At 28.7% G+C, this 27562-nt stretch overlaps 4 protein-coding genes across 8 annotated transcripts; 3 read left to right on the forward strand and 1 right to left on the reverse strand.

Moving 5' to 3' along the window:
• Positions 1-3179: 3179 nt before the first annotated feature.
• LOC8265044 (CTD nuclear envelope phosphatase 1 homolog) lies at positions 3180-7898 on the reverse strand. The gene is made up of 6 exons (XM_048369767.1): positions 7263-7898; positions 5982-6110; positions 5779-5899; positions 5606-5687; positions 4070-4223; positions 3180-3998 (listed from the first exon to the last, which is right to left on the reverse strand). The coding sequence occupies exons 1-6, from the start codon at positions 7539-7541 to the stop codon at positions 3864-3866; spliced, it is 900 nt and encodes a 299-aa protein (XP_048225724.1). The 5' UTR covers positions 7542-7898; the 3' UTR covers positions 3180-3863.
• A 1861-nt stretch (positions 7899-9759) lies between these two features.
• Positions 9760-14746, forward strand: LOC8265043 (dnaJ homolog subfamily B member 1). Of its 5 annotated transcripts, none has more exons than XR_007214301.1 (4): positions 9760-10063; positions 10626-11038; positions 13672-14165; positions 14433-14746. XR_007214301.1 is itself a non-coding variant. In XM_048369765.1 (4 exons), the coding sequence occupies exons 1-3, from the start codon at positions 9899-9901 to the stop codon at positions 14111-14113; spliced, it is 1020 nt and encodes a 339-aa protein (XP_048225722.1). In that variant the 5' UTR covers positions 9760-9898; the 3' UTR covers positions 14114-14141; positions 14433-14746. The 5 variants fall into 5 exon arrangements, 3 of the variants coding, with proteins under 3 accessions (XP_048225722.1, XP_048225723.1, XP_002528086.1); XR_007214302.1 differs by having other exon boundaries at positions 14460-14746; XM_048369765.1 differs by having other exon boundaries at positions 13672-14141.
• A 1025-nt stretch (positions 14747-15771) lies between these two features.
• Positions 15772-18866, forward strand: LOC8265042 (PHD finger protein ALFIN-LIKE 1). Its single transcript, XM_002528039.4, has 5 exons — positions 15772-16095; positions 16197-16229; positions 16745-16967; positions 17981-18101; positions 18428-18866. The coding sequence occupies exons 1-5, from the start codon at positions 16005-16007 to the stop codon at positions 18677-18679; spliced, it is 720 nt and encodes a 239-aa protein (XP_002528085.1). The 5' UTR covers positions 15772-16004; the 3' UTR covers positions 18680-18866.
• A 115-nt stretch (positions 18867-18981) lies between these two features.
• On the forward strand, positions 18982-21431 carry LOC8267531 (myb family transcription factor PHL7). Its single transcript, XM_048370013.1, has 6 exons — positions 18982-20083; positions 20189-20265; positions 20453-20492; positions 20587-20644; positions 20743-20812; positions 20916-21431. The coding sequence occupies exons 1-6, from the start codon at positions 19978-19980 to the stop codon at positions 21312-21314; spliced, it is 750 nt and encodes a 249-aa protein (XP_048225970.1). The 5' UTR covers positions 18982-19977; the 3' UTR covers positions 21315-21431.
• The last annotated feature ends 6131 nt before the right edge of the window (positions 21432-27562 follow it).

A 27562-nucleotide genomic window follows, 5' to 3' on the forward strand; every position in this document is an offset into this window, starting at 1 on the left:
TTTTGTTATAAAGTGTAAAATTTAGTGATCGCTTGATGCAATTTATTCTCAGGGATTTGCAATATATTGGTGATGCAGGTTGTTCATGTAGTAATATGGCAAAACTTTATTGCGGAAATGAATTATTTCCAGATTAGTGAATCAGATTTGAATCCATTCAGGCGTGTGGAACCTCACAAAAAGTACAGGCCTAACATCCTTTTGCAGGGAGAGGTGCTTGAGGAGTGGAAGGAGGACATCTAGTGGTTGCTGCAAGAATGATAACCAAATCTCATTCAGCAGTATCTTGCAAGCAATGGATTATACTATAACATGTCAATACTCAAAACACCTCGCAAAACCACTGCCGGAAGACGTGCAGTATCTTGAAATATCGTTGCGTTGGTCTTAAGATCCTGAATTCCTTTTCACATCGACAATGTTTCCTTCTGCACAGTTAAAACAATCCTCCAGTTAGTTCTTAATTTCGAAGTAATTGAGAGTTGAAACAATCTTCGAGTGCAGTTGCATTCAGGATTAGAAAAAAAGAAGAAAAGGAAAACCCTCAAAAGAAGATAGTAACTTCATGAAAGAATACTGAAAATTAACCTGACAATTTCTGAATTAAATAAATACGTCATACATTTTATTAAAGGTGGAAATTTTACTCCATAAGTCTATATTCGTACGCTTATTTATAATTCTTTTTAAGTTCAAGTGACGCAATTATTCTTACTTTAACTCTATAAATACACTCTGAAACTGAAAAAATTTAATTCCTTTTGAACTATTAATAAATCAAATATAATTCATGAATTTTTAGAAATTTATACACAGCTAATTTCAATTTGATTAAAAAATTAAAATTAGCTTAAAATAGAATTCTTCAAATATGGCAAATTTAGATACTGTTTATGCACGGTTAAAACTTGGAAAAGAGTGCATATTTGCTCTTAATTTGATGCGTTAAATTATTTTTAAACACAATTAAATATTTAAATTTAGCAAAATTTATATTTTATGTTCTTCTATATGTCAGAAGAGTTAATATCGTTGTTTAAAGTATTAGGTCCATTAAACTAAAAATAAAATCTATAATATTTTTCAATTAATTAAATTTAACTTTAATAAAATTCTCACATCTCCTTCGCCTGGTGATTTCTAAACTGCAGTATTTTTATAGTGTGCTTTTGGTGCAAGATATTGAGGACGTGGAAATCATTTATTTTCCAAAAATTTGACAAGAATTGTATACTTGGACATGGCATAAACTATAAATCAACTTAAAAATAAGAAGAAGAAGAGAAAGAGAAAGAGATAAGCTTTTATTAATATTAAAATCTTTTAATTAATTAAAAAATAATATAAATTTTATTTTCAATTTAATGGATTGAATATTGGCCATATCAGCTTACAATAACAGTATTAACTCTTCTGTTATATAAAGGTATCAGCTACAAGTTTTATTAAGTTTAAATGTTCAATTGATTAATATTTAAATATTAATTAGATTAAATTAAAAATTAAATATTAAAATGACTAAATAAATAAAATTTAAACTTCTAAATTTGAATAATAATCTGCAAAAAGATTTGAAAACTATAAAGAATGTTAAAAGGGAGAGGTTGGAGCTTTGAAGTTGCGGCCCTCCTCCTCCATTCACGTATTTTTTTCGGTGAGTCATCAATACCCCCATGATTAATTTAGCTTGGTGGAAGTTATGATGGTTAAGGAGAGAAGTGAGAAAGAAGAAAGGCAATATATTTATATTTTACTTAATTATATACTTATGTTGTAGTATACATTTTTATTATTAGAATAATTAAAAAGGGCTATTAAAAAAATTAATCAGTATAAATATTAAATCTCAAATCTCAATTTATCTAAATACAAATACATATATTTCACATTCATTCTATTAGGATTAGATAGTCGAAATTATCTCTCATCCTGGTCTAATCAAGTAATTTAAGAGTGTGTTTGGTTTGGATATTTAATGAAGCAGATAGATAATTCTCACTAGCTGATTTAGTTACAATCAACTGCTCAGCTCTATTTTAGAGTTTTTTTATATTAGTTGATAACTGATTTAATCATTTATTTATTTATTAGGACTCTATTATCCTTAATAAAATTTACTATTAAAATTACTTTAAATTGATCTTATATAATTAAATTTTGATATTTCATAATAAAAAATTATTATTTTAAAATTATTTTTAATAGTTAAATAATTATAATATTTATAATTATAGGATTTGAAATTAAAATTTTTATTAATAGAATTTAAATTTAAATTTATATTTTTAAAATAACTTATATATTTTTAATAATAAATAAAATTAAACTAAAATAATTAACTAGAATATTTTTAATTATTATAAATTATTTTTATTAAATTTTACCATAAAATATAATATAATAAAATAAAAAATTTATTTAACTATAAATTATATTATCAATAGTCATTTAATATACTATCAGTAACTGTTAATAAAATCTTACTAAACTTGCTTCTGCTAATTGGTAAAGTTTTCAAATCTTTTTCCCTATTCAATTAAGGGAAAAGTATGGTTATCTAGTTTTCTTGATTTTTATCTTAGGTTTTGCCACTTCAACACCCTATAAATTTCTAATACTTGAAAATCACGTAAAAGATATCATTTAGAAAGAGATGTGACATTAATATAATGTTGATAAATTAGTTATTATTGAAAGTAAATATTATATTAAAGTTATATATTATTCTCTAAGTTATTTACTATTAAGATACTTCTACAAGTATTATTAATTTATTTTTTAGAATTACTATTTATTCTTAATAAAAATAAAAATATATATTATCTAAATAATGAGACAAAAAAATACTAAAAATTATAACTGATCATATATATATATATATATATATATATATATATATATATATTAATTTAAATTGATAGATAATTTAATAAATATTTATTAATTTTAAATAATTAAATATATTTTAATAATTTAATTTTAAAATGTAAAAAAATTTATATATATATTATTTATTTATTACGGTATATATGGTATAGACAGGAATTCCTTAAGAACAAAACTGATTGCATATTTATAGCAAAAAAAAAAAACACAAAAACAAATATACGTCTTCCGATTTCCCCTTCTTGAAACCCTAAGCTTGGGCACTACTGAGGAAGAATATAAAACGAGAGAAAAAGAGTCCATATCTAACCTTACTCTCCATTAAATTCTACTCACTGTGAAGTAGTTTTTTTCTTTTTCTTTTTTCGCTTATAAAGGCGAATGCATTTTACTACAGCGAAAACAAATAATCATCAAATTCTGGCCAGGCTTCACAATTTATCATTCTAAACGTTATCCCTGCAACTTGATCAAATCTGGTACAGCTTTTCAAATTAACTTCTGTTCTTTTTAAGAAGCTACTATCTGAAAACCATGATTTGGAGAAAGTTAGGAATTCTAACTTTTGCTCCAATTATAGTTTTTGGGTGATTAGATCGTTCGTGCAGTAATACGGCAACACTTTTACTGCTGAAATTAATTATTTCTAATGCTTTTACAGTGCCAACTAAATGCTATTTCTATCAAACGCCATACAAAGAAGGCATTGCAGAACCTCCAAATTCATCAGTACTGGTGGCAGTGTCAGCAGTGCGCCTAATTACAAAAGAATAAAGCTGATTCAAGTCATAATAATTAAACCTTTGCGACCTTATGCATTATAGAAATATTCCAGTCGTTGGTTTCCAAGCAGAGACGCACAACAAATGGAGGTACGCAGTGGCAAAATGTTACCGTGGAAACATATATCTTCTCTGGCGGCCGGACAATAATCACTAATATCTCAAAACTAAAAAAAAAAATGGACTTGCTTATTCCTACATAACCAAAGAAGAAGCAGGAATTCCATTCATTTGAAACCATTCAGGCATGTGGAACATTTCCAAAAGTACAGGCCTAACATCCTTTTGCAGGGAGAGGTGCTTGAGGAGCGGAAGGAGGACATCCAAAAGCTGCAGAGGCCGATTAAGAAAATGAATTAAAAATGTCATTTTCTGCATTAACAATGGGAGTAACTTCCTACCTGATTATCATATGGTTGTCCAGCAGAGAAAGGCATACACGGTATTCCATTCAGTGGTTGGAGCAAGAAACTGAATGGGTTGTCATCGACAATTACAATTCGACAAAGATCTTTTGACAAACAAGACAAATCCTTCATGTGTTCTCTATATTCCCTGTGATTTACACAATCAAACAGGTTACTAAGAGTTACTGGTAAGGTCTCATTTGCATTTTAGAATCCAGTAGAATGATATAACTGAATAAAAGGAAAATTATTTGCTACCAATCACAAAGATACTTGAGCAAACCATGTTACACTAAATATTCCATTTGTTCAGCAGACAATTAAAATTACAACCTTGCTAGTGTAAAATGAGTGTCTCTTTTAATTATAGCCATGGATGAAAACTAATTCTTATAAAACAAATTGTCTCAATGACAATGGTAAGCCCTAAAAACTTTAACCGATGCAATGAATTAAGCAAGTGGCAACAATAGTACCCTACGGAGGCAACGTAATAGTAACACCTCAGAAATATCCTCATCAGTCACCTGGTTTTAACATTATGAAGTAAATTAATTAATTAAAAGGTAATCTATTTTGTTCGTGAGCAACAAAACATCATAGATATTTTTTTTAATATTTAATGCTCTTCCACTTTTAATTTCTAAAACCATTATCAAAAAATATACTTTTTATATTTTAACCGCTAAAAAGAGCTGCTCAATAATGAGTGCATTGAAGGAGGATAATGATATAAATATTCATTGAGTTTTGCACTTAATCTCATTTTTTCTCATAAATTTTTTTAGTTTATTTTGTTTTAATCATTTAACTTTAATTTTATTTTAAATTAGTAACTTGAAAAATAAAAAATTGACATACGACGAAAATAACCAATAAGAAAAGAATAATTAAGAATTAAAAATATGACATATCGATTTTTTATTAGCAAAAAATAACTAAAATGCAGCTAAAATTAAAATTGAATAATTAAAATAAATCAAATTAAGATTTTTTTTTATTTAAGAAAAAGACATAAGAAAGAAGATAAAATAAAAATAATAAAGTTGAAAGAGAAATTTTGGTGTTGTGAAATATATTGACTTACTAATCTAAAATTTATTTGAAAATTTGACATAGTTTAGCTATAATTAATTTCACACAAATTAATTATATATAATACTAAATTAATTTTCACTCCATTTAAAGCATATAAATTTTAAATTTAAAAATTAATTTTATAAATTTTATGAATTTCAACCAAATATCATGTAAATGGAAATTGTATACGATAGGGCAATCTTAAGACGAACAATTCTAATGAAACACGGCCATAAATATTAGAGCAGATAACTTGTCAAGTTCTCAGGAAAGAGCTAAACACCTGAGCATGCAAATTCCAATTTGCACCATTCAAGCTAACTAGATACTTGAAAATCTGTCAGCATTCTAAAAACCTTCCTTCATATTAAATACTTTTAAGATTTTCCATATTAAAGAGAATATAAATTCTGTTCAAAAGGTAATTATAAAAAAATAAGCAGAGTTTACGTGCTGATGGTCGAAGGCCGATAAAGACGTAGGCTAAATCGGTTCTCCGTATCTATCCTGTCAACAATTGGTCTAGCATAACCTGTATGGTGTTCAAAGAAATCAAAATAAAAGACAGAAAAAAATGGAGAAAATCTGTAGTGAGGATCATGAAGGAATGCTATAAATTTTACCTTCAAGACCAGCCGTAAACAAAACAAGATCAGCAAATTCACTAATCTGTTTTAAGAACTCTCGTAAACCAGGTCGTTCAAACACAGTCACATAATTAATCTTTGTCTTCCCTTCACATTCCTTCAATATGGAGATATCAGGTTAAACATCTTTATAGACACTAATTAACTGAAAGGCAAATGTCAGAGAGAAAGAGAAACACCTTGTCAGAAGTGATACATTCCAACTCGAACCACTTCAACCCAGCTTGTATTGCTCGAGTGTGAATACTCGCAGGCAAGCTACATGTTTCGTATGCACAAACAAGTGTTCCATCCAAGTCGAGTACAACCTACACGTTGATATTACAAAAGAAAATGTACTTGCTAAGAGCTTTTTGCTCTACCAAGAGATAAATAATCAAACCCATAAATTTAATGCAATCTAAGAAAATACTGGCACCTCTCTTCCCATAACAAGCTTACTGAACCTGTTCAAAACTCGGGCCAGGACTAGTTCTAGCTGAGCTCATCGCAATCGGTCCATAAAGTGCTAAGATTTTGATGAAGTTTAGTTAGCCTTTAAAAATATATGTACTTTATGATAATTTTTTTGGATGGACTGAACTAATTAAATCTGGTCTAAATAATAGAGCAGGGCTCAAATGAACCTAAAATAAAAATTATGTATACAAATCTAAAAAAATTTGAAAGCATAGGGGCGATTTAAAACTTTCTAAGAAAATCAAAAGTTATTTATAAATTTCAACATAAATTTCAAGTGTCTAATAATTTGAAGAACAAAAATAAAAGAATAAATAATAATATATTGGTCTACTTACCAATTAAATCATAAAGCTTATATTTTTTAATAATTTTATTTAATTATTTTAACAATTTAAATTAAATATTTATTTTTTATTTTATTTAAAAAAATATTTTTTGATAACAATTTTTATAATCTTACATTGAGAAAAACGATGTTTGTAGATTCTTTGTGCTTGTTAAAAGAAAAAATTTAAAAATCAATAAAAAGGTTAATACAATTAGATGCAAGAAAGAATACATATTTGTAAAATATTTAATAGTTATATTGTTAAACTTATAATAAATCATTTGTTGATTTTTTCTTAAGTAAATAAATTTGACTTGTCATATCATGTTTTTTACCATGGAATTGTAAAAAAATATTTCTTAAAATTATTTTTAAAAATAAATTTAAAATGTAGGTCTTCATTTTTAATTAAATAATAATTATTAAAAAATATAAAATTCATTATTTAATGAGTGATTTGTTATTTTTCCATTTCATTATTAAAAGAAGAAGAAACTGCATTATTTCACCAATTAATGAGAGAAAGCAAATAAATAAATATCCTTTTCAACTGATGATCATAATACAGAACCCATTAAATATAACCAAATTTTCACTTAAAAGGCACAAAAATGTAGAAATCTACCAAATTTTCCGATAAGAACTTCAAAGAAAGATAAACGACACTTACTGTGAGCTTTTCTGCGGTGTGACCGAATCCATCATCATCAGCATCACTGACCTCAGGGGAGACACTAATTTGCTGTGGCGTCTGATGCAAAGGAATTTCAGCAAGAGGCAAAGGCTTAGAAGAAGAAGAAGAAGAAGAAGAAGAAGAAGCAGAATATCTAAAACCAACATAAGAAAGTAACATTTGAGCCATTGAAGGTATGCCTCTAATGCTCTGAAGAATCAAACGCAATAAAAACCCAAACCAATTCACCATTCCTTTCCATACTTGAACTAACATTGAAATACAAACTTCACGTTGTTGGGAAATTAGAGTCGTACTCGATTCTTCAATTTTTCTTTGTTCTGGGTTTCACTTATTATAACATCATTAAAAATGATCAATTTCTGGCACAAGCGAATAAGAGTTACAACAGAAAGATAGAAAAAAAAAAAAAAAAAAAGGCAAGAGGTTGCAAAAGGAATATTGAGAAATGGGTTTGTTTAGTTTAAAAGAGAAACATTTTGCTTTCAGTTTGGGAAATTGAAGGAATCATATCATAGAGTTTTGGAGGTAATGAGTAGGATTTCTTTGATACCTCTAATTTTAAGTTTGTTTTGGCATCTTTCTTTTTCATTTTCTTTCTACACAAGGATGAATACTTATCTCTCTTATTTCTTCTCATCTTAAAACTTTAATACCTCTCATTTAAAGGCTAAATTAAACAGTCACTCAAAATTTGATTTTTATACACTTATATCTCTTTGTTATATTTTATATTCTCAAATTAATTAAATAATAACTCTAATACTAAATAATAGTGCATAATTAATATGTTAACTAATAAATTATGTTTTTAACTAAATTATAATTCTTAATTTTAAGAAGTAATATATGAATTTTTTAATTTTAATATTAGTTATATAAATATACATATCATATTATTAAAAGTTTACTAATAATATTTCATCATCTTATACCACATACTGTGAATTGTATCTTATATTGAATTGTTATTATATGTATTCAATTCAGTATTAGTTAAATTTTTTATATACATTCTTCTAAAAAAAGTTAATTTTAAATATGACAAAGATATTTATAACTAAAATAATAGTAATAATTACATATCACACATACAAGCAATTTACAATAAAAACAAATTTACTTGTAAATAATAATATAGCAATATAATAAAATAAATAACTAATAATAATAATAATTAGTTTTTTAAGGGGTCAATAATAATTAGTTTTCGATAGTTATAATGCTAATTATATTAATATTGTATTTGGTTGAGCTTCATAAAGTTTATTTATTAATTTAAAACTTATTACAAATGAAATGAAAATTTAGATTTTTATATAATCAAATTTGTGTAGAATTGGTTGTCAAACTAAATTTTAATAAAATAGATATATTTTTTTAAATGGATTTCACATTAACAAATTAATATATTTTATAACATTAAAATATTTCTTTCATTTTTATTTTACTTTCTCTTGTATGTTTTCTTTCTAAATAAAATTAAATTTTTAATAAATTTTAACTAAATACAATATTAAATAATATTTTAAAATATAGAATATATTTTTAATGGTAAATAAGGTAAAAAGCGGAAAGAAATTTTGAAATTTTGAAATAGATTTAATATTTATTTTAATACAATTAAATTCTAAATTTCTAAAATTTTAATTAAATTCAAAAAGTTTCACCTCCACTCCTAGCTATGGCGCTTGGCACTGTCTTTCCAGTTGAGTTGATGACTGATATTTTTGAAATCAATTCATTTTATCATAGTTATTCAGTATTAAAATGCCTATTGAATCACTAAAATCAAAGTCTTAAATTGATAATTTCTTTTCGCCATTTGCATTATAAACAAGCATTGTTTTAAAATTGGATCGGACTGACTGGTTCAATCAGAAAGCAGTAATTATTTCAGTCTAATTTATCTAAAAAATAGGATTTATAATTGAATCATATTAAATCGATAAAACAGAGTAAAACTGATTAGATAGGCTTCTTTTATTTATATATTTCATATTTATTATTTAATAATAAAATATAATTTTAGTGTCTAAATTTTATTAAGTGCAACTATTAAAAAATAATAATTTATTGTAATTATCATTTTAAAAATATAATAATTTTTTATTAAATTAATCTAATCAGAAATTCAATGAAACTAATCAATCTAGTAAAGAACATTTTGAGCGGTTGGCTTTCGGAATAGATTTGTGAAATACTTCTAACATGCATTACGTCTTTCCATTAGATTTGCCTGCCACCACTTTAAGGATGCCAGGATCAGAAATGATAGTTGCAAGTTTCAACAATGAATTTTGTGTTTAATTGCACCATTTTGAAAAGGTTTAGGGTTTAATGTGCCAAACTAAAGCACGGGGTTTTATTTACTTTTTCCCAATACGCTCAAGGGTTTTTTTGGGCCTTTTGCCATTAAATAATCTAAAGAATATTCTTTATTATTAAAAACTCAGCCCATTAAGAGGAAGGACCCGACCCGCTAAAAAGAAAACATGAAAGCAATCCATATATAAAAAAAGGAACAGTGGAAGTTTGCTGCCGGAGCGAAACTCAAGATACACGAGACGGCACGACGGTGAAAAAGAAGAAGAAGAAGAGAACCGGGAGGAATGGGAGTGGATTACTATAAAATATTACAGGTAGACCGTAATGCTAAAGATGATGAATTGAAGAAAGCATATCGAAAACTGGCAATGAAATGGCATCCAGATAAGAACCCTAATAACAAGAAAGATGCTGAAGCCAAGTTCAAGCAAATCTCTGAAGCTTACGATGTAATCATTATTAATTTTCATTCTTAATTCTCTTTATTTTACTTCTCAAATACAAAACCCAGAAAAATAGATGTAAAAAGATTGCATCTTTTTTATTTCTATATTTTTACTTCCTTGAAACCCAGAAACTGATTGAAATTAAGAGTGATATTATTTTTTTATTTTTATCAATTGCACGAATTCTGTTTCATTACTTCTCAGAAGAAGATAGAATATAAAATTACGTTATTCTTACGTTTTGTATATGGTGTTTTCTTTTTCTCTTTGTCAACTGCAGCAATTTATTTATTTTCCTCCTAAAAATGCAGAAAAGGTTAAATAAAGATGGCATTTTTTAATGATTTGTTGATGGTTTCCTTTTGTTCTCAATCAATTGGAGTAATGCTCTTTCTTTACTTCTCAAAAAGCCAGATAAAATTGAAATAAAAGGTTGCATTTTTATCATACATATATATGTTCTTTATCGGTTACATCAATTCGCAATCTTCACTTGTCAAAAACCATTGAGAGAAAATTGAACTTTTATTGTTTGTATATTTATCTTCGTCTTTATAAATTGCAGGTTTTGAGCGATCCCCAAAAGCGGGCTGTTTATGATCATTATGGAGAGGAGGGATTGAAGGGGCAGATGCCACCACCTGGTGGTGCCAGCGGATTTGGACATGATGGTGGTTCCACAACTTTCCAGTTTAATCCCCGGAGCGCAGATGATATATTCTCTGAGATTTTTGGGTTTTCAAGTCCGTTTGGAGGGATGGGTGATATGGGTGGCTCAAGGGCCAGCACTTCCAACTTTCCGAGGGGTATGTTTGGGGATGATATCTTTTCTTCATTTAGGACTGCAGCTGGAGAGAGCTCTGGGCCCCCTCGAAAAGGGGCTCCAATAGAACGGACATTGTTGTGTAGTTTGGAGGACCTGTATAAAGGAATTACTAAGAAGATGAAGATTTCCAGAGATGTAATTGATTCTAGTGGGTAAGCTTTTTTTCTTTTTTCTTTTTTTTTTTCCCCCTCTTTTAACGTTATTTCTTTCTTTTCCTTGACCATTACTGGCATTAGATATAGTGAGATATTCTTTTAAAAGAAATTAACTCTATTAGCTAAGCACTTAGTGAGGAGAAATTAACTAAATAAGCTTTGAAATATGTTCTTGAAGTGTGCCCTCGTCGTGCAAGATTATTCTATTTCATTAAGTCCTGTGATTTGTTGGTTGGACCATATGTCTTTTGTTGTTTTAATTCACTGGACCATATTTCTTTTTGCATAGAATGAGGTAAGTTTGTATGATGATCTATTATAGCCTTTAGGCTTTGCAGTTCACAGAACAACCATGTCTTTTATCCCAATTTCACATTACGTAAATGAAAACTGAGTGAAGTTTCTAATTTAAAGATAATAGCAGTCTGATTGATGTGCTTTGCCTATAGAGATTCTATAGTGTAAATGTAATGAAAGACCTTTTTGGGTCAATAGTAGGACTTTACTGATTACTAACTATAATTGAAATCTCAAGTCATTATTTTTAGTTCCTTGTATGATTTATCTCATCAATCTCAATTGTTTAATGAATACTTGCTATACTTGTAGGAATTAAAACTGAACTTGGATAGATATTGTATTGTATGTAATGATGTTTTTTGAGTTTGAGTAGCCTCTTTGGAGATTTAGTGAAGTTTGGATGAGTGATAGTTGACATATTAGCAAATCCTTAGATATCCTTGAGCAGAAAATCTGGAATAGAATCTTTTCTTTTCTGATTCCATATGCGAATAGTGGTTTGAAATGAACATGAGATGTGCAGAAAGGTTGTGTAGGTTTGACTTTCCCTGGTGCTAATCGCAGAAGAGTTCATGTCGTCATTATATATGTATACTTTATATCAGTTATTGTTCCATTAAGCAATCTAGCAGCAGATGGGCCATTTCTCTTATATTTTTGGAAGTTAACAGGCGGCTGCCCCTTCTCCTTCTCACAAAGTTCCCAAACTTTGTTAAGGTGTCTATAAATTGATGTTCTCTTGTTTCTACTACCCTCAGTTGGCTGAGGGTATGAATGTGAACTTCCCCACCTTTTTTTTGGTAGGAAACAGAAAGAAGATATTATTAGCAACAATAAAGAAAACAAGTGAATATAACTGAACACATTGATAGTTTTGTTAGGATTATTTCACATGGATTCTCAGTATTATTTATTTATTTGGTCATGGTTTGGCAGCTAGACAGGTTGAGGGCTTTTAACAAGAACCCTCATTTGTACATATGAAAGTATCGTAGTTGTCATCCCCAATAGGTTTAATGGGTTTGGAGTTCAATGAAAGTCATCAGAGATGTAATGGATGCATCTAGTTTGATTTTTGGACATGTTGCAGAATTAGAGTTTTTCTTTTTCTTTCTTTCTTTTGGGTTATGGGAGAAGGTTATTATTGTTGTGTCAATTGAGCTGATCTTAATTGGCGAATTTGGGGATGCAGGAGGTTTTATCATCTAATACACCTTACTCAGATTTTTAAGCAAGTGGATATGGAAATATGTGCTGATAGTATGAATTATTTGTGGCAAGGCTAGTGTTCTATGTTTATAATATAGTATGAAAATGCTGGGATATTTTTTCTTGTTTTTTGGGTCATCAGAAATATCTTCTCTTAGAATCTACATTGTGATCAAATCATGTTGGCTTCTTTATTTCAATTCTGCGCGCTTCCTGGGTTTTTATTATCTGATGAAAGTTGGTGAAATACTACTTTCTAATAAGCAATGGAATGATTACTAAGGTCTCCGGGGGAATGTCTAATATGAAACCTTTTCCTGGTCCTAGTTGGCACAGCATAACAGCACACAGTCGAAGCTTTTATTAGTAAACCATGAGGATAAAGCACATTTCTTTATTTAAACTTTCCTTAGTAATTCACAAGGATAGTTTTTCTTCGAGATTACACGTCCTATTTGTAGGTTCTGTAGTTGCTTAAAAATTAGGAAAAGAAAAAAAGGACAATTCTTATAGGACTCTGATTGTTTGGTTGAGTATGCTCCAAGGTGTAATATTGTGATGCCTTTCTTGAATTCAACCATTCGCATTGGTACTGATTTTGACTTTTCTTCCAATTACACCTATTTCTCTCCTTTCAGATGTTTCCCATTGTCAAGAGACTCTCATCTGCCAGATATTGTTAGCCTCTTTATGTATTTATACTTTTTTTTTTTCTCACTTCTTTGTTCTATGTGTTGGGTATGACTCGGATTTAACTTCTTTCAAATGAGATAGGGTTCATAATTCAATGGACCTCTTGTAGAATCTAGTGCTTATGCTGTTGGCTTTTCTCTGTCTCTGCTGAGTAAAAGAATGGAGTGCATGAACGGATTTGTACTCTACTTTGAGGAATTGATGTTACTTTAATTTGTTCATGTTTTACAGTATTTAAGTATAATCTACTTTCTCTCTTTTGCTCATACTGCCAATGGAAATAAACAAACTTGCATGCCACAGGATAGCATAATAGAATAACAAGGTACATCGGAACAGATAGACGAGTAGACCAGAGGTTTGCTATCGACAATTCTTGTTTGTTTCTGTTATGAGCTTTATTGATTCCCCTCTCTCTCCTTGTTTAGGAGACCAACCACTGTGGAAGAAATTCTTACAATTGAGATCAAGCCGGGTTGGAAGAAAGGTACGAAAATCACTTTCCCAGAGAAGGGAAACGAACAACGAGGTGTTATACCATCTGACTTAGTCTTCATCATTGATGAGAAGCCTCATGGCGTCTTCAAGAGGGATGGAAATGATCTTATAGTTACTCAGAAGATCTCTCTTGTAGAAGCTCTAACAGGTTACACAGTGCAGGTGACAACAGTTGATGGCCGGAATCTGACCATCCCTATTTCTTCTATCATCACTCCCACATATGAAGAAGTTGTTAAAGGGGAAGGCATGCCTATTCCCAAGGAGCCCTCAAAAAGAGGGAACTTAAGGATTAAGTTTAGCATAAAATTCCCTAGCAAGCTCACTGTGGAGCAGAAAACTGGGATCAAGCGGTTAATATCACCTTCATAAACGGCGACGGCGACGGCGGTTCTCCCTGGTATCTGTTTTCTCCCACATCTCTGTAAGCTCGCCTTCATTTTCCTTGCTGACCTAATTGAGAAAACTGGGATCGAGCCATTAATATCACGTTCATGAACGGTGATGGTGGCTCTCCTATCCCTTCCATCTTGCAAATCTGTGTAAGCTTGCATTCATGTTCTTTGCTAGCCGAATCTTAGAAGGGAAATTTGTGCTTCTGATTTGGGGTTTCCATTATAACGGCTATCTATTCTAGGAGTTAATATAATTCTTTTTTTCTTATGTTTTATATTTCTCTATTCTTTTCCAGCTAGTGAGTGTTAAATTTTTGCCACAGCACCTTTGATCTACCCCCCATCCCTTGTGGTTTGAGCCTTTGAGGCGTTTCTTCCATGGCTCGTATTCATATGGAGGTTCTTGCTATGCCACAGGAAGTCTTGTAGGATTCTGAGGAAGCATTAAATGATTGTTTTCAATTACTGCTACTGCTTCTGATAGTTAAAGTAAGATCGATAGGCTAAACCTGTCTCATGTATTAATTCTTTAGGTCTTCCCAATTTTAAACTATTTTTTTGGTGGTTTATGGAAATGTTTTCGAATAAAAATGGGCTGTTTGAGGTTGAATTCCTTACTTCATGCATGCTGACGTTGGATCTAAAGATCATTAAATTAAAAATATTATGGTATATACTTGTATGTAAACTGATTTAGTAACATCTGTTCCACTGTACATTAATGTTCTTCTGAAAGGTGCATTAATCAATATTAATACCTTCTTCCAGCAAAAATTGTTTTCTCTAAATCATTTTAGTTAAAATATATTCACACAACATCTGTTCTCAACTACACCATTGCCCCAGGTTTTAGGAAAATGCTAACTCCAGTAATATTGTTCAAATTTTTAGATTGAAAATGTATATATAATTAAATTAAATTACTGAATAAAAATTTGAAAGTAAGTAAAAAATAATTTATTTATTTTTAAAAAAATTATCACGGTGACATTGCTACTTTGTGCCGATACCACTTTTTTTAGGGATGTCCAACTATCGGTTCAGTTTGAGTTTCACTCATACAAAGCATAGAAAGACAAATAGTCAGTTTGATATTGTTGTAGGTTTATATATGTGTACGATTTAAACTCTTAAAAGTGTTTTTCTTTCTTTCTCTCTTTGTTTTACATAAAATAATTAAATAAATCCTTTTAATTCCAACTTAAGTTAAAAGTTGGAATTAAAATTATATTACAAGTTTATTTTAATTATAAAAAATAAAAAATAATTCGAAATTAAACTCTATCTTTCTCAATTATTAATTTAAATTTCATGTGCGTTACATTTATTTACACTGCTTTTCGAATTTCATATATAGTTTCAGGAATTCTTTTAGATAATCTATAAATCTAAACATTTTAAAGAAAACCTTTAAAATAAAATGAAAGACAAATTAAAAAGAAACACAGAAGTTTCAAGTAGTTTATGTCGGAACGCAATAATAAGAAGAAAAGTAAATTAAAAAGAAATAAAAGGGAGTCAGACTCAGAGTGACTGGAAACAAACAAAGAGGTTAGTTTTGCCATGTACACTCCACCGATTATTAGTTAAACCCAGTAAAAGAGTGCGCGCCATTAGCAAATAACCGCAAATTCGCTCGCGTCAATATTACAACAACGACAACACCAACACACAAACCTTTGCTCCTGCTTTCTTTTCCATGTGTATGCCTCTTCGATCCATTCTCTTCTACTATTAAAACCAAAAAAAATTAAAATAATGTCAAATTCTCACAATTTATAAATCCTTAAAGAAAATTACCCAGTTTTTTTTTTCTTTATAAATATAATTTAAAAATAAATCCATAAAAAAGAAAAAAAAAATTGGCCATGGAAATGGCCTCTAGTCCACGTACGGTAGAAGAGATCTTCAAAGATTTTAGTGCTAGAAGAGCTGGCGTTGTTCGTGCTTTAACTCATGGTAACCTTTTTTACCTTTTATTTTCATTTTATGATCACAATTTTTTTAATTTTTGTATCTGTCTGACCCTGTTTTTTTTTTTTTCTAATTTTAAATTCCAGATGTGGATGAATTCTATGGGCTCTGTGATCCAGGTAATTACGTTCAATGGAGTAATAACTGTAGATCGGAAATCTTGTTTTTTTTTTTGGTTCTCTTTTCTATGTTTTTTTTTTTCTTTTGAACTTAATTCTTTGTAGTCAATTTTAAAATTTGTTTGGTTCCTGAGAAACTGTGAGGAAAAGAAAAAGAAAGTAATTTGAAATTTGAACTTCCAGGTGGACTCTTAGCTGTTGAGTTTTGTTTTGTATTAATTACAAACAAAATTTTATTTTGCAATGTTTTTGTTGATCTGTATGCAATTTGACCTGGAATGGAATTTTAAATCATTTAAAAATCAATGCATGAAAGGAATGTTTTTTATAAAAATTGGAGAAATAAGTATATAATGTTTAATTGATTCCTTTTGGTATCTTGTGAACTGAAAGATTGAAGCTTTCAAGTTCCTCCGGTCTTTTTTTTGCGTTTTTCTCTTATGAGAATAAATGAAAAAAGGGGAAATTGTTTTGCCCGTTTTAATATCAAGTTTTACTTTGTTTTTTTTCCTTAGAAAAGGAGAACTTATGTCTATATGGACATCCAAACGAAAGCTGGGAAGTAAATCTACCAGCTGAGGAAGTTCCACCTGAGCTTCCTGAACCGGCTCTTGGAATCAATTTTGCAAGGGATGGTATGGATCGTAAAGACTGGCTTTCATTGGTTGCTGTGCATAGTGATTCCTGGTTGATTTCTGTGGCTTTCTATTTTGGTGCTCGTCTTAACAGGAATGAAAGGTACATTACTACATATTTTCAGTTGGAAGGAAAGCTTAGTGCCTTTTATTGGTATTGCAGCTGTATTTTGTGCTCATTTTTCCTTTACAGCAGTCTTCTATTTTCGTTTAACTTCTTGCATGCATAGTTAAGATGGAGGATTAGCTATTATTTAACATGAGGTAAGACAGGAGAAAATTGATCAAGTACATAATAGTTGTATCAGTTTTATAGCCAGCATTAGAAACTTTCTTGTGGTTTTGGTTCTTCTTTTCCTTGGACTGCCAGTGTGGTAAAGAGCGCTTGGCAAACTTGTAGCGAGGTGCACAACCTGCCCTGATACTGCTATAACAATAGGATAACTGCCCTCCATTTATGATGTAATTTATTCGTGCAAAATGATTATTTTCCAGTTTTATAGACAGCATTACACACTTCCTTGTGGTTTTGGTTCTTCTGTTAATAACAATAGAATAGCTAGCCTCCAGTTATGACGTGATTTAATCGTGCAAAGAATAATTGATAAAGCAGGACCACCAACATTTGGTTTACAAGACATATTATTAAAAAAAAAAATTTGTCCTCTTTAGTATTAATATTATCAACCACATATAAATTCAATTTCTTCTAATTGTTGTTCTTCTCATCTTGTTTTCTTAACAATTTCCATTTGGTAGTCATTCCTCCTATTTACAGTGTAAATAGCATATGGTAAGGTTTCTCTTTTTGTGATTTGTTGTGGGTCTAAACCACGGAAATAGATTTGTTATATTGGATAACATTTTTAAGTCATTCCAACTCTTAGGCTACTGAGATAAGGTCAGGATTCAATCTGATGCAAGCGATGACATAGAGAGTATGTGCTCGCCTAATGCCGGTTCATCGGAATTCCATATTGCTAGGCAGACAAGAACTTAATTATTTGCACGTTGAGAGATGTTTTGGTTGAAATATTATTCTATTGCTAGACACTGTTTTACTGGGACTGGCATTTCTTAATAAGAACTAAGACATTAATTAATTTTGATTGACAGGAAACGGCTCTTTAGCATGATCAATGATATGCCCACTGTCTTTGAAGTTGTAACAGAAAGGAAGGTTGTAAAAGAAAAGCCCAGTGTAGATAGTGGAAGTAAATCTAGAGGCAGCATAAAGGTTTGATTAACTACAACTCAATTCAGAACACTCACTTGTATGACTATGAGAATCAAACCTGATAACCAGCTTTTTATTCTTTATTTGACCAACATGAAAACTTGGAAAATAAGTCTATTATACAATAAATTATTAAGTTGCATTCAGCAACTTCTTTATGCTGTTGTTATAGTGCTTCAACAGTAAGCATAATTTTTATTGACTGAAGTGTAACAGGCCTAAGTTCAATAATTCAGATTTTTGCATGATAAGAAATTCTTGTCCTCAATCTTTCATGGATGATTGTCTTGTTTTTTTTAATCCACATATAATCCTTCTGTGTGTAGAGATCAAATGATGGTCAAGTGAAGAGCAACCCCAAGCTTACAGAAGAGGTCTACGAGGATGATGAAGATGAACATAATGAAACTCTATGTGGGAGCTGTGGTGGAAGTTACAGTGCTGATGAGTTCTGGATTGGCTGTGATATATGCGAGAGGTGGTTCCATGGGAAGTGCGTGAAGATAACACCAGCTAAGGCTGAAAGTATTAAGCAATACAAGTGCCCATCTTGCAGCATGAAGAGGAACAGACAGTAATCTTGTTCTAGAGGCAGACAATGTAGTATTAGTAATGTCATTTCTTTTGCGATGTATGTGTTAAATACTTGTTCATAACAAATGCCTTGGAAGGTTTTAAAGTTTGTCTTCTTTCTTCCCAACTAATCTTGTGCTCAAGTGGGCTAACCTCTAAATTTATGATAAATTAATTAATACTATTCACTTCTTTTCTGGTGTTTCGTAAATCCTTTTACCAGCAAATGGCACCATTCTTTGCATCAGCCTGCTGCCTGGGCTGTATGCTGATCTGAACTTTAGTATGGAACTTCTGCCGAGTGTTCATATCCAAATCTGGAGAATAACTTTTAACCGTATGGTGTCAAGATGGCACATGCAGGTGGGTCTTAATGGTTTGAGTTGAGTCTTTAGACAGAGGACTGATAAATGTTGGTGTTCTTCTGCACAAATTGATGATGACAGAACACTAGTTTCTTTAGAGTTTGAAATGTTGAAAGGATTCCTCTAATCCTACCTTAGCTCTTGATTTAGACTTTGATAGGTTCATTCATTGGACCCATCTCAGATTTTCCTTCTTAGTTCTGCTACTGCAATTTCTTTCAAGATCAGAAACTTCGATATTATTGAAACTAATCTTGTTTCCATGCATGATTTTACAGTTGGTCTTACTTTGTTTTGTGTCAGAAATTAACTTATAGTTTATGGTTTGATGGAGGAGAAAAAAAAAAAAAAAAAGCTTGCCCCATCTTACTACTCATCAAACACAATCCAACGTTAACTCTGAAAACAGATCTCCAACCCAAGAAACCTGCGATCTTGATTAACTTATTATTCAATTGGATAGGATAGTCTGGCCAATTTCTTCTTCACTACTTGTAGCCCTAAGCTCAGTTTCTCGGTAAGGATTAAGAACATAAGGTTGACCCGGGTCAGACACGCTAAAACAAGAACACCAGAGTCAGACAGTTAAATAAAACAGTTGAAAATGAGCTGTACATCTTTCTGGAAGCATTTAAAACATAACCCTGAATTCCTACACCAAATGAGGCGGAATTTTTCTAGTTTTCGAACTTCTTAGGACTCTGCATAAAAATAATAGCTTAGATTATCTCGACAATTAGAGACATTTTGTAGCATAATCAGTCATTTCCTGACAAACTATATCCTAGTTCTTATCGTCACATTTATCTTTTCCTGTCCATAGCTGTGTTTGTCTCGGTCTCTTGTCCCCCTATAATCCTCCTTACAAGGAGGTTGGGATACTTCTCAAGCATTGCTAGCTAGCCATTGATATCAGATCACATCAGCTGATTCTGAAAATGGGTTCAAGTCGAACAGATGGCTCTGGCAAAGAGCGGTTGCGTTGGACACAGGAGCTGCATGATCGGTTTGAAAGGGCTGTGAATCAGCTTGGTGGTCCTGATAGTATGTACAAGATGTTAGATTTTGATATGCATGTGCATAATTTCCGTGCATATTTATCAATTGTATGCATCATCTGTGTTAATCTTTCTTGTATACATTTTGCAGGGGCGACTCCTAAAGGTATCCTGAAGGCTATGAGCATTCCTGGACTTACCATCTACCACGTGAAGAGCCACTTGCAGGTCTTCTTTCTCTAAATACACTTGCAAAGAATTAATCCTGAAACCAGTAAACTGTCTTCCTTTCGAAAGTGATCAGTATGCTTATTTATGTCAATTAGTTGCCATTTGAATCTTCAAGATTGTATTTTGATTTCGATTTTGGTTTTGATATTTGCATTTTCTTCTTGTCTTTTTGAACATTCCTCAGAAATACAGGATCTCAAAATTTATCCCAGAATCAAACAATAGTGAGTGTAGAATACTATCTTTTAATTCTCTCTATTTTTCCAATACCAAAGGACTTCAGTTGTAACTTTTTCTCCTTTTTTTTTCTACCTGCAGAAGGCAAGTTTGAGAAGAGAACCATATCAGAACTCCTGCCAAATTTCAGTGCTACATCGTATGTTTGTCGAATCTTGTAAATCTTCTTGCAGATTCGTGCATCCTTTTATTCATGAATTAACCCTTTTATTATGCGATCTCAAAATCTATATGCAGAGGTGCGCAACTTAATGAAGCATTAGAAATGCAGATGGAAGTACAAAGGCGACTAAGTGATCAACTTGAGGTACGTATACTGTCAAAATTCTGCAGATACTTGGTAATAGTCTTTTTATGCAAAGGAAATACTTATTAAATATTCTTATTTCGGATGGTTCCATTGACAAAAGGTTCAAAAGAGCTTGAAGCTTAAAATTGAAGCACAAGGAAGATTCCTCGAAAGAATTGTGGATGAACATAGAAACCGAGTGGCACTCCAAAAACACAGTAAACAATTCTCTCCAACATCACTCCCTGCTCTCAGTGAGGAATCGGAATCAAACAGCAACGCCAAGGAATTGGATTCCAATTCGGAGGGCGACAGAATTGAAATGCAATATGAAGATGATTTTCAAGCTCTCAAGAGGCTCAGGACAGAAAATGACGTTTTGCCATCTCGATACAAAATTGAAGAAATCAATCCTGGTCCTTACAATAATCAAAATATGGGTCTTCAAGATGAAGCAAAATTCAAGTTCTCATGGACTGCTATGTCATGCTCTTCGCCTCTAGTGCCAAGCTTTTTCTGAAGAGCTTAATTAATACTGTTTTTTGAACACACACACACACACACACATATATATATATATGTTGGACTGCAATAAAGGAATAAAACCATATGATATATACAGAGATATTTTGGTTAATTCTTTTCATGGTCATTCAGAATCAAACTTACTAAAAAAAATTGGAAGAGCATTTTAACTATATTTAAATAAGAACAAGGACGTGGGTTGCATGTGATAATATATTCAGTATTCATAAATATATTAATTCTACAGTACTAATGAAATAAACTAATTACTCCACATTTATATTGATAACATATAGAATCAACAACGAAAAATACATCATAAAAATATTATTTCGAATTTAAAACACTAATAATATATTTTGCCTTTATATTTAGTCCTTATGTATTTTATTTTTTATGAAAAAATAATAAATATATCGATATTTTTTATTTCTTATCTGTGTTAAAATATTAAAAATATGGTTTTAATTTATTTTTGTTATTTTTTGATAAAACAACTAAATTATATTTTTAAAAATTATATAATAAAAATAATATTTTTTATTAATTTTAAAATATTTATGAAAAATTACCTTCTGTTTTTTCTCCTTTTGTGTGTACGGGCTGCCCGCTTTTTAGAGAAATTTGGTAGCATTAGAAAATTTACGAAGACATATTATTGTCTCATGTAAATACGTACAAATATAATGATTTAAATATTTATGAGGTGAATATAATTAATGGTATTGGTAGGGCTTAAGTAAATATTTGCGGAGTGAATAGGCGCAACGCTTTTCTATTGTTGGATAAAGAATTAGGGTTAATAGATAAAGCTTAATTTTAAATTTTGAAGGATTAGTAGTGTGATTATAACTATTGAATATCCTAGCAATTTGCTTGTGCTAATGCATAATTATTAATTATTTTTTAATTTAAAATATCTTATCTTGATTTAAATATATTAGTAATAAAAAATCCTTTTCTTGAAATTTGAAATGGAATTGAGATACAGCGGCAATACCGAACCAGCTATTGAGACTAGATATTTAGAAAAAAAACTTGAAAAATTAAAAAATTAAGTCATATATGTTGTGATACTAAATTATAATTTGAATTGATTTGATTAAATAGAAGTTAAATGAACGAGAGAATATTAGAGCCTAATAAATAGATTTTGGGTTTAAATCCAAACAATATCAAAAAAAATAGAACTAGTCATTTAGTTGGTTGGATTTTTACTTTTATAAATCGTTTATATTTTTTATTTCTTAACAATACAAATCTCTAACATTATTCACATGTGCCAAGGTTTTTCTTCTTCTTTTTTTTATAGTCATAATCCATATTCTTAGATTTTTTATTTTTTATTTTTCTATTATTATTTCTTTTTATTTTAACACACACATATATATATTTAAAAATATAACTTTTAGAAAAATAAGCTAATTTAATATTCTATAATATCTAAAGTAAGTGATATATTATATTCATATCAACATTTACAATGTCATAATTACTTCTCAATATAATGAAAAATAAGCTATTTTGTTACATTATGTGCAGTTAAGAATAATAGTTTTAGTAAATTTAAGAACTTATATCTTGAATGGTAGGTTGTATTAAATGATTCCGAATTTAATTATTATCAATTTAGCTGGATTAAAAGACTATAGGCTATACGTATCTACTTGACTTTTTTATAATTATAGATTTAATGTGTATATTCTTTAGCTTACATATTCTTTAATAATGTTGTCAATGGTTCTTAATAAAATAATCAAAGAGAAACGCATAATGACATAATTATATAATTAATTTAATTTAAATATCTAATTCTTAATTATATTAGACAATTAATTTATTTTAATAAGCTCTTTAATATTATTATTTTACTCCATTAATATTTATTATTATCACTTTACTTAATCAACGATGAATATCATAATAAATTTTTATATAAATAATTAAATTCTTATGTATTTATTATTAAAATTTTATATAATATAAATTTATAAAATATGACTAAGCGGATTCTTGTGAGAAAATTTAATTATAAATCATAGGTTATAGAATTTCATTTTCTTCAAATGAGTTGGGCCAAGCCACCAGAAGATGCTTATGTTCTGATCTAAGGGCCAGTTTTAAGCTAAAAGAAAAAAGCCTAAATTTAACTTTGCAAATAGAACAACTTTACTTCCTTATAATTTTACTCTCTTGACAAAAATGCTTTTTGTTTGAAAAAAGTAGGAGAAAAAAGCCAATGAATATTTACTTGTATTATCTATTACCAATTATGCATAGTGTGAGATTTAAAAATAAAATTATTTCAAAAAGGTTTTCTAATATCTTCTAATAAAATATTTTTTTATAAGAGATAAAGATAAATTAACTTTTTTATTTTTCATTTAAAAGTTATTTGCTCTCTTTTGTTAATTTAGTTTGAAGAGAATTATTAATTAGTGTTTTTAGACAAGACATTCATAAAATTAAATTTAAATAATTAATTAACGGAAGAGTTAAGTGAACGAGTGCATATTAAAGCATATAATATAATTCAATTTCGATTAAGTTAATATTAAAATGACTAAAACTAGTCATTTGCAAGATTATTCCTTAGCATGTATAAATTAATTTTATCTTTTATTCTTTAGTAATACAAGAGTTTTGCATTAAATGCAGATTAATTTTTCTATTCAATTGTCATTTCAATTATTTTTCTCCTCTAAAATATGAAATTAATTTGAAACGTAGATGTATCACTGTATCAAACTACTGAAATTAGATAATCATTCATTAGAGAAAGCCTAGAAATTAAAGGACTAAATATCAATCCTAATAGAAAACTGAAAAATTAATAAATCGAGTCAATCCAGAATTTACTAATAGATTTTAACTTAATTCTAACTAATATTAAAATTACTAAAACTAACCACTTAATTTATTGATTAAATCTTTAACTTTAATAAATTATTTGAATTTCTTTTTTCTATTTGCATGAACTCTCAAATACATATTGTTTTAAAGTCGTAACAACTAATTAACTTAGTCTATGATGATGAAGATCCTAAGCCAATAACTATAAAATTAAGTTTCTACTATTCCTATCCATTTATATTTAAATATTAATTTAATGTAGTTACTAGTTTAATTTGATTAAATAAATTTAAATAAATTAATTACACAAATTATTATCGTAATTTAACATTAACCATATTTAAAATAATTTTTAATAACACAAAATTATGTATTTCATTTTCATTAAAGTCACTAAACTCTGTTAATTATTAATTTAATTATATATAGAAAATTAGACAATTAAAAATAAAATCATTGATAAATTATTTTACCTTGAATTTATTATTTATCTATTTTGAAAATCAAGTCCTACAAATATAATATATTGATAAAATTTATGATGTTATATAATTATTTTGAATAATTACTTTATTGATGTTTGGTTGATGTTAACATGATATAATTGATGTTTGATTGATTTTCAGATCTATAAAAAATTGTCTTTAATTTTTTTGAACTGTTATTTAATTTTCTTTTTTGGTATCAATTTTTTTTCTTTTTTTCTCTGATCTCTATCATTTCAGCTTTTTTTGATTAAAAAATTAATGTCATTTTAAATTTTTATTAAAATTTATTGAATTTTGCTCTATGTAAATAGTTTATTTTAAAAAAAAAAATTATTTCGATTTAAAGTATCTTAATCGTAAGCTAAATTATTTTAGTTGATGTCTTGTTGAGTTTCAAATCTATGAAGATTTGTCTTCAATTTCTTTACTTGAATTATTATGTACCCGTTGAATAAATTCCAAATATTAGAAATTTATTATTTTGTTAAAAAATTATATTTCTGTGTTGGAAACATTAAAGATTGAATTTCAATTTCACATTAACAACCTCTATCTTCTTAAAAAAATAATAATACTCAAAGAAAAATCTATTAATATAAATGAAGTAAAAGTACTTGCATAAAGTAAAAAAAAAGAAATTATTAATATAGATTTTTAGTGTGGTTGATGTTTAATTGATCTTTAATATATTTCTACAATTTTTTGGAGATAAAAATACAATGATGAGGTGCAAGCTCAACATAACTGTAAATGCATATCTAATTTTCCTTTATTTGATAACTTAAAAGAAAACAATCTCTTTATTCAATTTTGTTGTTTGAAAGGAATTTAAACTGAAACCAGACGAGCATTCCGATTTCTTTTCGGCTTTAAATATTTAGGAGTGAAACTCCCTGTCCTTGACTTCTTTTCTTTCCTCTTTTTCAGACACTCGACCAACACTTTTCTTTTTATGCATATTTCACCCCTGCTAAAAAGATTATTTATTCTATTTTCCGCTTTTTCACCATTTTAAATTATAAATTCTGATTCTATTTTACATTTTAAAAATATTTTGATATATAAACTTACTTTAATAGAGATTATATTAATGTATAATTCTTATATTTATGGTATAATTAATTAATAAGTTATTTTTCTAGTTAGATTAATAAATTATTTTTTTAAGATGATCTGTTTTATCAACCTTAGTAATTAGCTTCTACACATGAACCAAAATCCAAGTATAATAAAACAAAAAGATATTAATGGTAAATCCCTAAGTTAAGATGTTGATATTGAAGTACGAAATAGACAAGAAGAAATCAAAAGCAGCAGCATAGCATGACATAACAAAAACAAGTGAGAAAAGGAGACTTATTTGTAGTTCAGACATCTCAAGTACTTTTTTTTAGATTATTCTCTTTAATAATTATAAGTTTTTTTAATTAAATTATAGAATATTAATTATCCAATAAGAAAATTATTAATTCATTAAAACTGATTAATTAATAATATTAAATATCAAATATAAAAGACCTAATTGTATCTAAATATGTATTAGATTTTTGAAATCATGCTTGCCATAAATTAGTGGTTCATAAATCTGGCAACTCACGTATATTAGTAAAAGGAAATTGCGAATAAATAATATGATAAACGCTTATAAATGTTTATCTGTCCAATTTGCAACTATTTTTTTTTTTAATTTTAATAATATTTATTTTAAAATGTTTAATAAAAAAATTAAAAAAGAAATGATGTTTTAAACTATTCCAAATTTGGCACGTGATGTTTTTACATCTTCTTTATCATTAAATTTGAAGCGGAATTGACTTTTAATTATCAACAGGAAAAAGAATTATTAATAGTTTCGTCGTATACGGTCAGTTTGATTTGTCTTAATCCAACTTACCACTTGGAATGGAAGCCCTCAACTTGGACATGACTGAAAAATTAGATAATTTAACTCTTTTTTATTTAGAAAAAAAAGGGTAACAAATATTATTATTACAAAAACAACAAAAAAATTAGTCAATAAAGTTATAAGAAAAATTGAGGTTAAAGTGGAAAAAGAAAGAAGAAATAGGCATTGTAAGTTTTGGCTTTTGAGGTTGAGTGTATAGCTGAAGTACAATTGCGTCCAATCTGAAGAAATGTGAAATAACATTGTCATTTGTTAAGTACGTTGATTTAGTAGGACAATAGAAGGGTGTGTGATTATTCTCAATAATTTATATATAAAAAGATTGATAATACAATATAATTTCAATTTTAAATCTAAAACCATTTGAAATGATAAATTTATAGATGTATTCTATTCTGACAGTAAATATATATCTCGATTGAGGTGAATTCTTATGCCTTTGTTATAAGGGTTCTTAGTGAATCTCCTTATGTGTTTTTATTGAGGGGTAATGTATTAAAGGAGCTAATCCTTTCTCTTCAAAAGTATAAAACACATCTAATTTTTTTTATTGTTAATTATATTAAATATTTTTAAGTTACTGATAAATAACTTTTCATTTTAAACTTTTCAAAAATATTTTTATTAATTATATTATAAATAAAATATAAATCATTTAAATTGTTTTAGTTTTTAGCAATTATAATTTCTTAAAATTTTCTTCATAAATATTTTTACTTTTGCCTGAGAAGTTTGTCACAATACTCTTTTATGGAACTTGAATTTTCTTTTATGAATATATTTTAAAATTCAATAGGTCTTGAAACTTTATTACTGAAAATTTTCTTATTGATGTTTTTAAAATAGATGTTTCAGCGAAAGTAGATGAAATTATATAGCTTTTGCAAATAGTTGGTGGTTGAGTGAGCCTTTTCTTCATATTGAAAATTATCATTATAGTTAGTAGGTGATAGTTGATGGCTGATAAATTAATCGTCAGTTTTAAAGAGAGTCGCT

The sequence above is a fragment of the Ricinus communis genome, chromosome 10, assembly GCF_019578655.1.
Source record: "Ricinus communis isolate WT05 ecotype wild-type chromosome 10, ASM1957865v1, whole genome shotgun sequence".
NCBI lineage: Eukaryota > Viridiplantae > Streptophyta > Magnoliopsida > Malpighiales > Euphorbiaceae > Ricinus > Ricinus communis.

What these genes read in the sequence shown, in the direction of transcription:
- LOC8265042 (XM_002528039.4), top strand. Translation starts at nt 16,005, where the DNA reads ATGGAAATGGCCTCTAGTCCACGTACGGTAGAAGAGATCTTCAAAGAT. An exon ending in TGTTCGTGCTTTAACTCATG is followed by an intron (nt 16,096 to 16,196) that starts GTAACCTTTTTT and finishes TTTAAATTCCAG; the next exon opens with ATGTGGATGAATTCTATGGG. An exon ending in CGTCTTAACAGGAATGAAAG is followed by an intron (nt 16,968 to 17,980) that starts GTACATTACTAC and finishes TTTGATTGACAG; the next exon opens with GAAACGGCTCTTTAGCATGA.
- LOC8267531 (XM_048370013.1), top strand. Translation starts at nt 19,978, where the DNA reads ATGGGTTCAAGTCGAACAGATGGCTCTGGCAAAGAGCGGTTGCGTTGG. An exon ending in ACGTGAAGAGCCACTTGCAG is followed by an intron (nt 20,266 to 20,452) that starts GTCTTCTTTCTC and finishes AACATTCCTCAG; the next exon opens with AAATACAGGATCTCAAAATT. An exon ending in GACTAAGTGATCAACTTGAG is followed by an intron (nt 20,813 to 20,915) that starts GTACGTATACTG and finishes CATTGACAAAAG; the next exon opens with GTTCAAAAGAGCTTGAAGCT.
- LOC8265043 (XM_048369765.1), top strand. Translation starts at nt 9,899, where the DNA reads ATGGGAGTGGATTACTATAAAATATTACAGGTAGACCGTAATGCTAAA. An exon ending in AAATCTCTGAAGCTTACGAT is followed by an intron (nt 10,064 to 10,625) that starts GTAATCATTATT and finishes TATAAATTGCAG; the next exon opens with GTTTTGAGCGATCCCCAAAA. An exon ending in GATGTAATTGATTCTAGTGG is followed by an intron (nt 11,039 to 13,671) that starts GTAAGCTTTTTT and finishes CTCCTTGTTTAG; the next exon opens with GAGACCAACCACTGTGGAAG.
- LOC8265044 (XM_048369767.1), bottom strand. Translation starts at nt 7,541, where the DNA reads ATGTTAGTTCAAGTATGGAAAGGAATGGTGAATTGGTTTGGGTTTTTA. An exon ending in ACACCGCAGAAAAGCTCACA is followed by an intron (nt 6,111 to 7,262) that starts GTAAGTGTCGTT and finishes ATCAACGTGTAG; the next exon opens with GTTGTACTCGACTTGGATGG. An exon ending in GACAACCATATGATAATCAG is followed by an intron (nt 3,999 to 4,069) that starts GTAGGAAGTTAC and finishes CGGCCTCTGCAG; the next exon opens with CTTTTGGATGTCCTCCTTCC.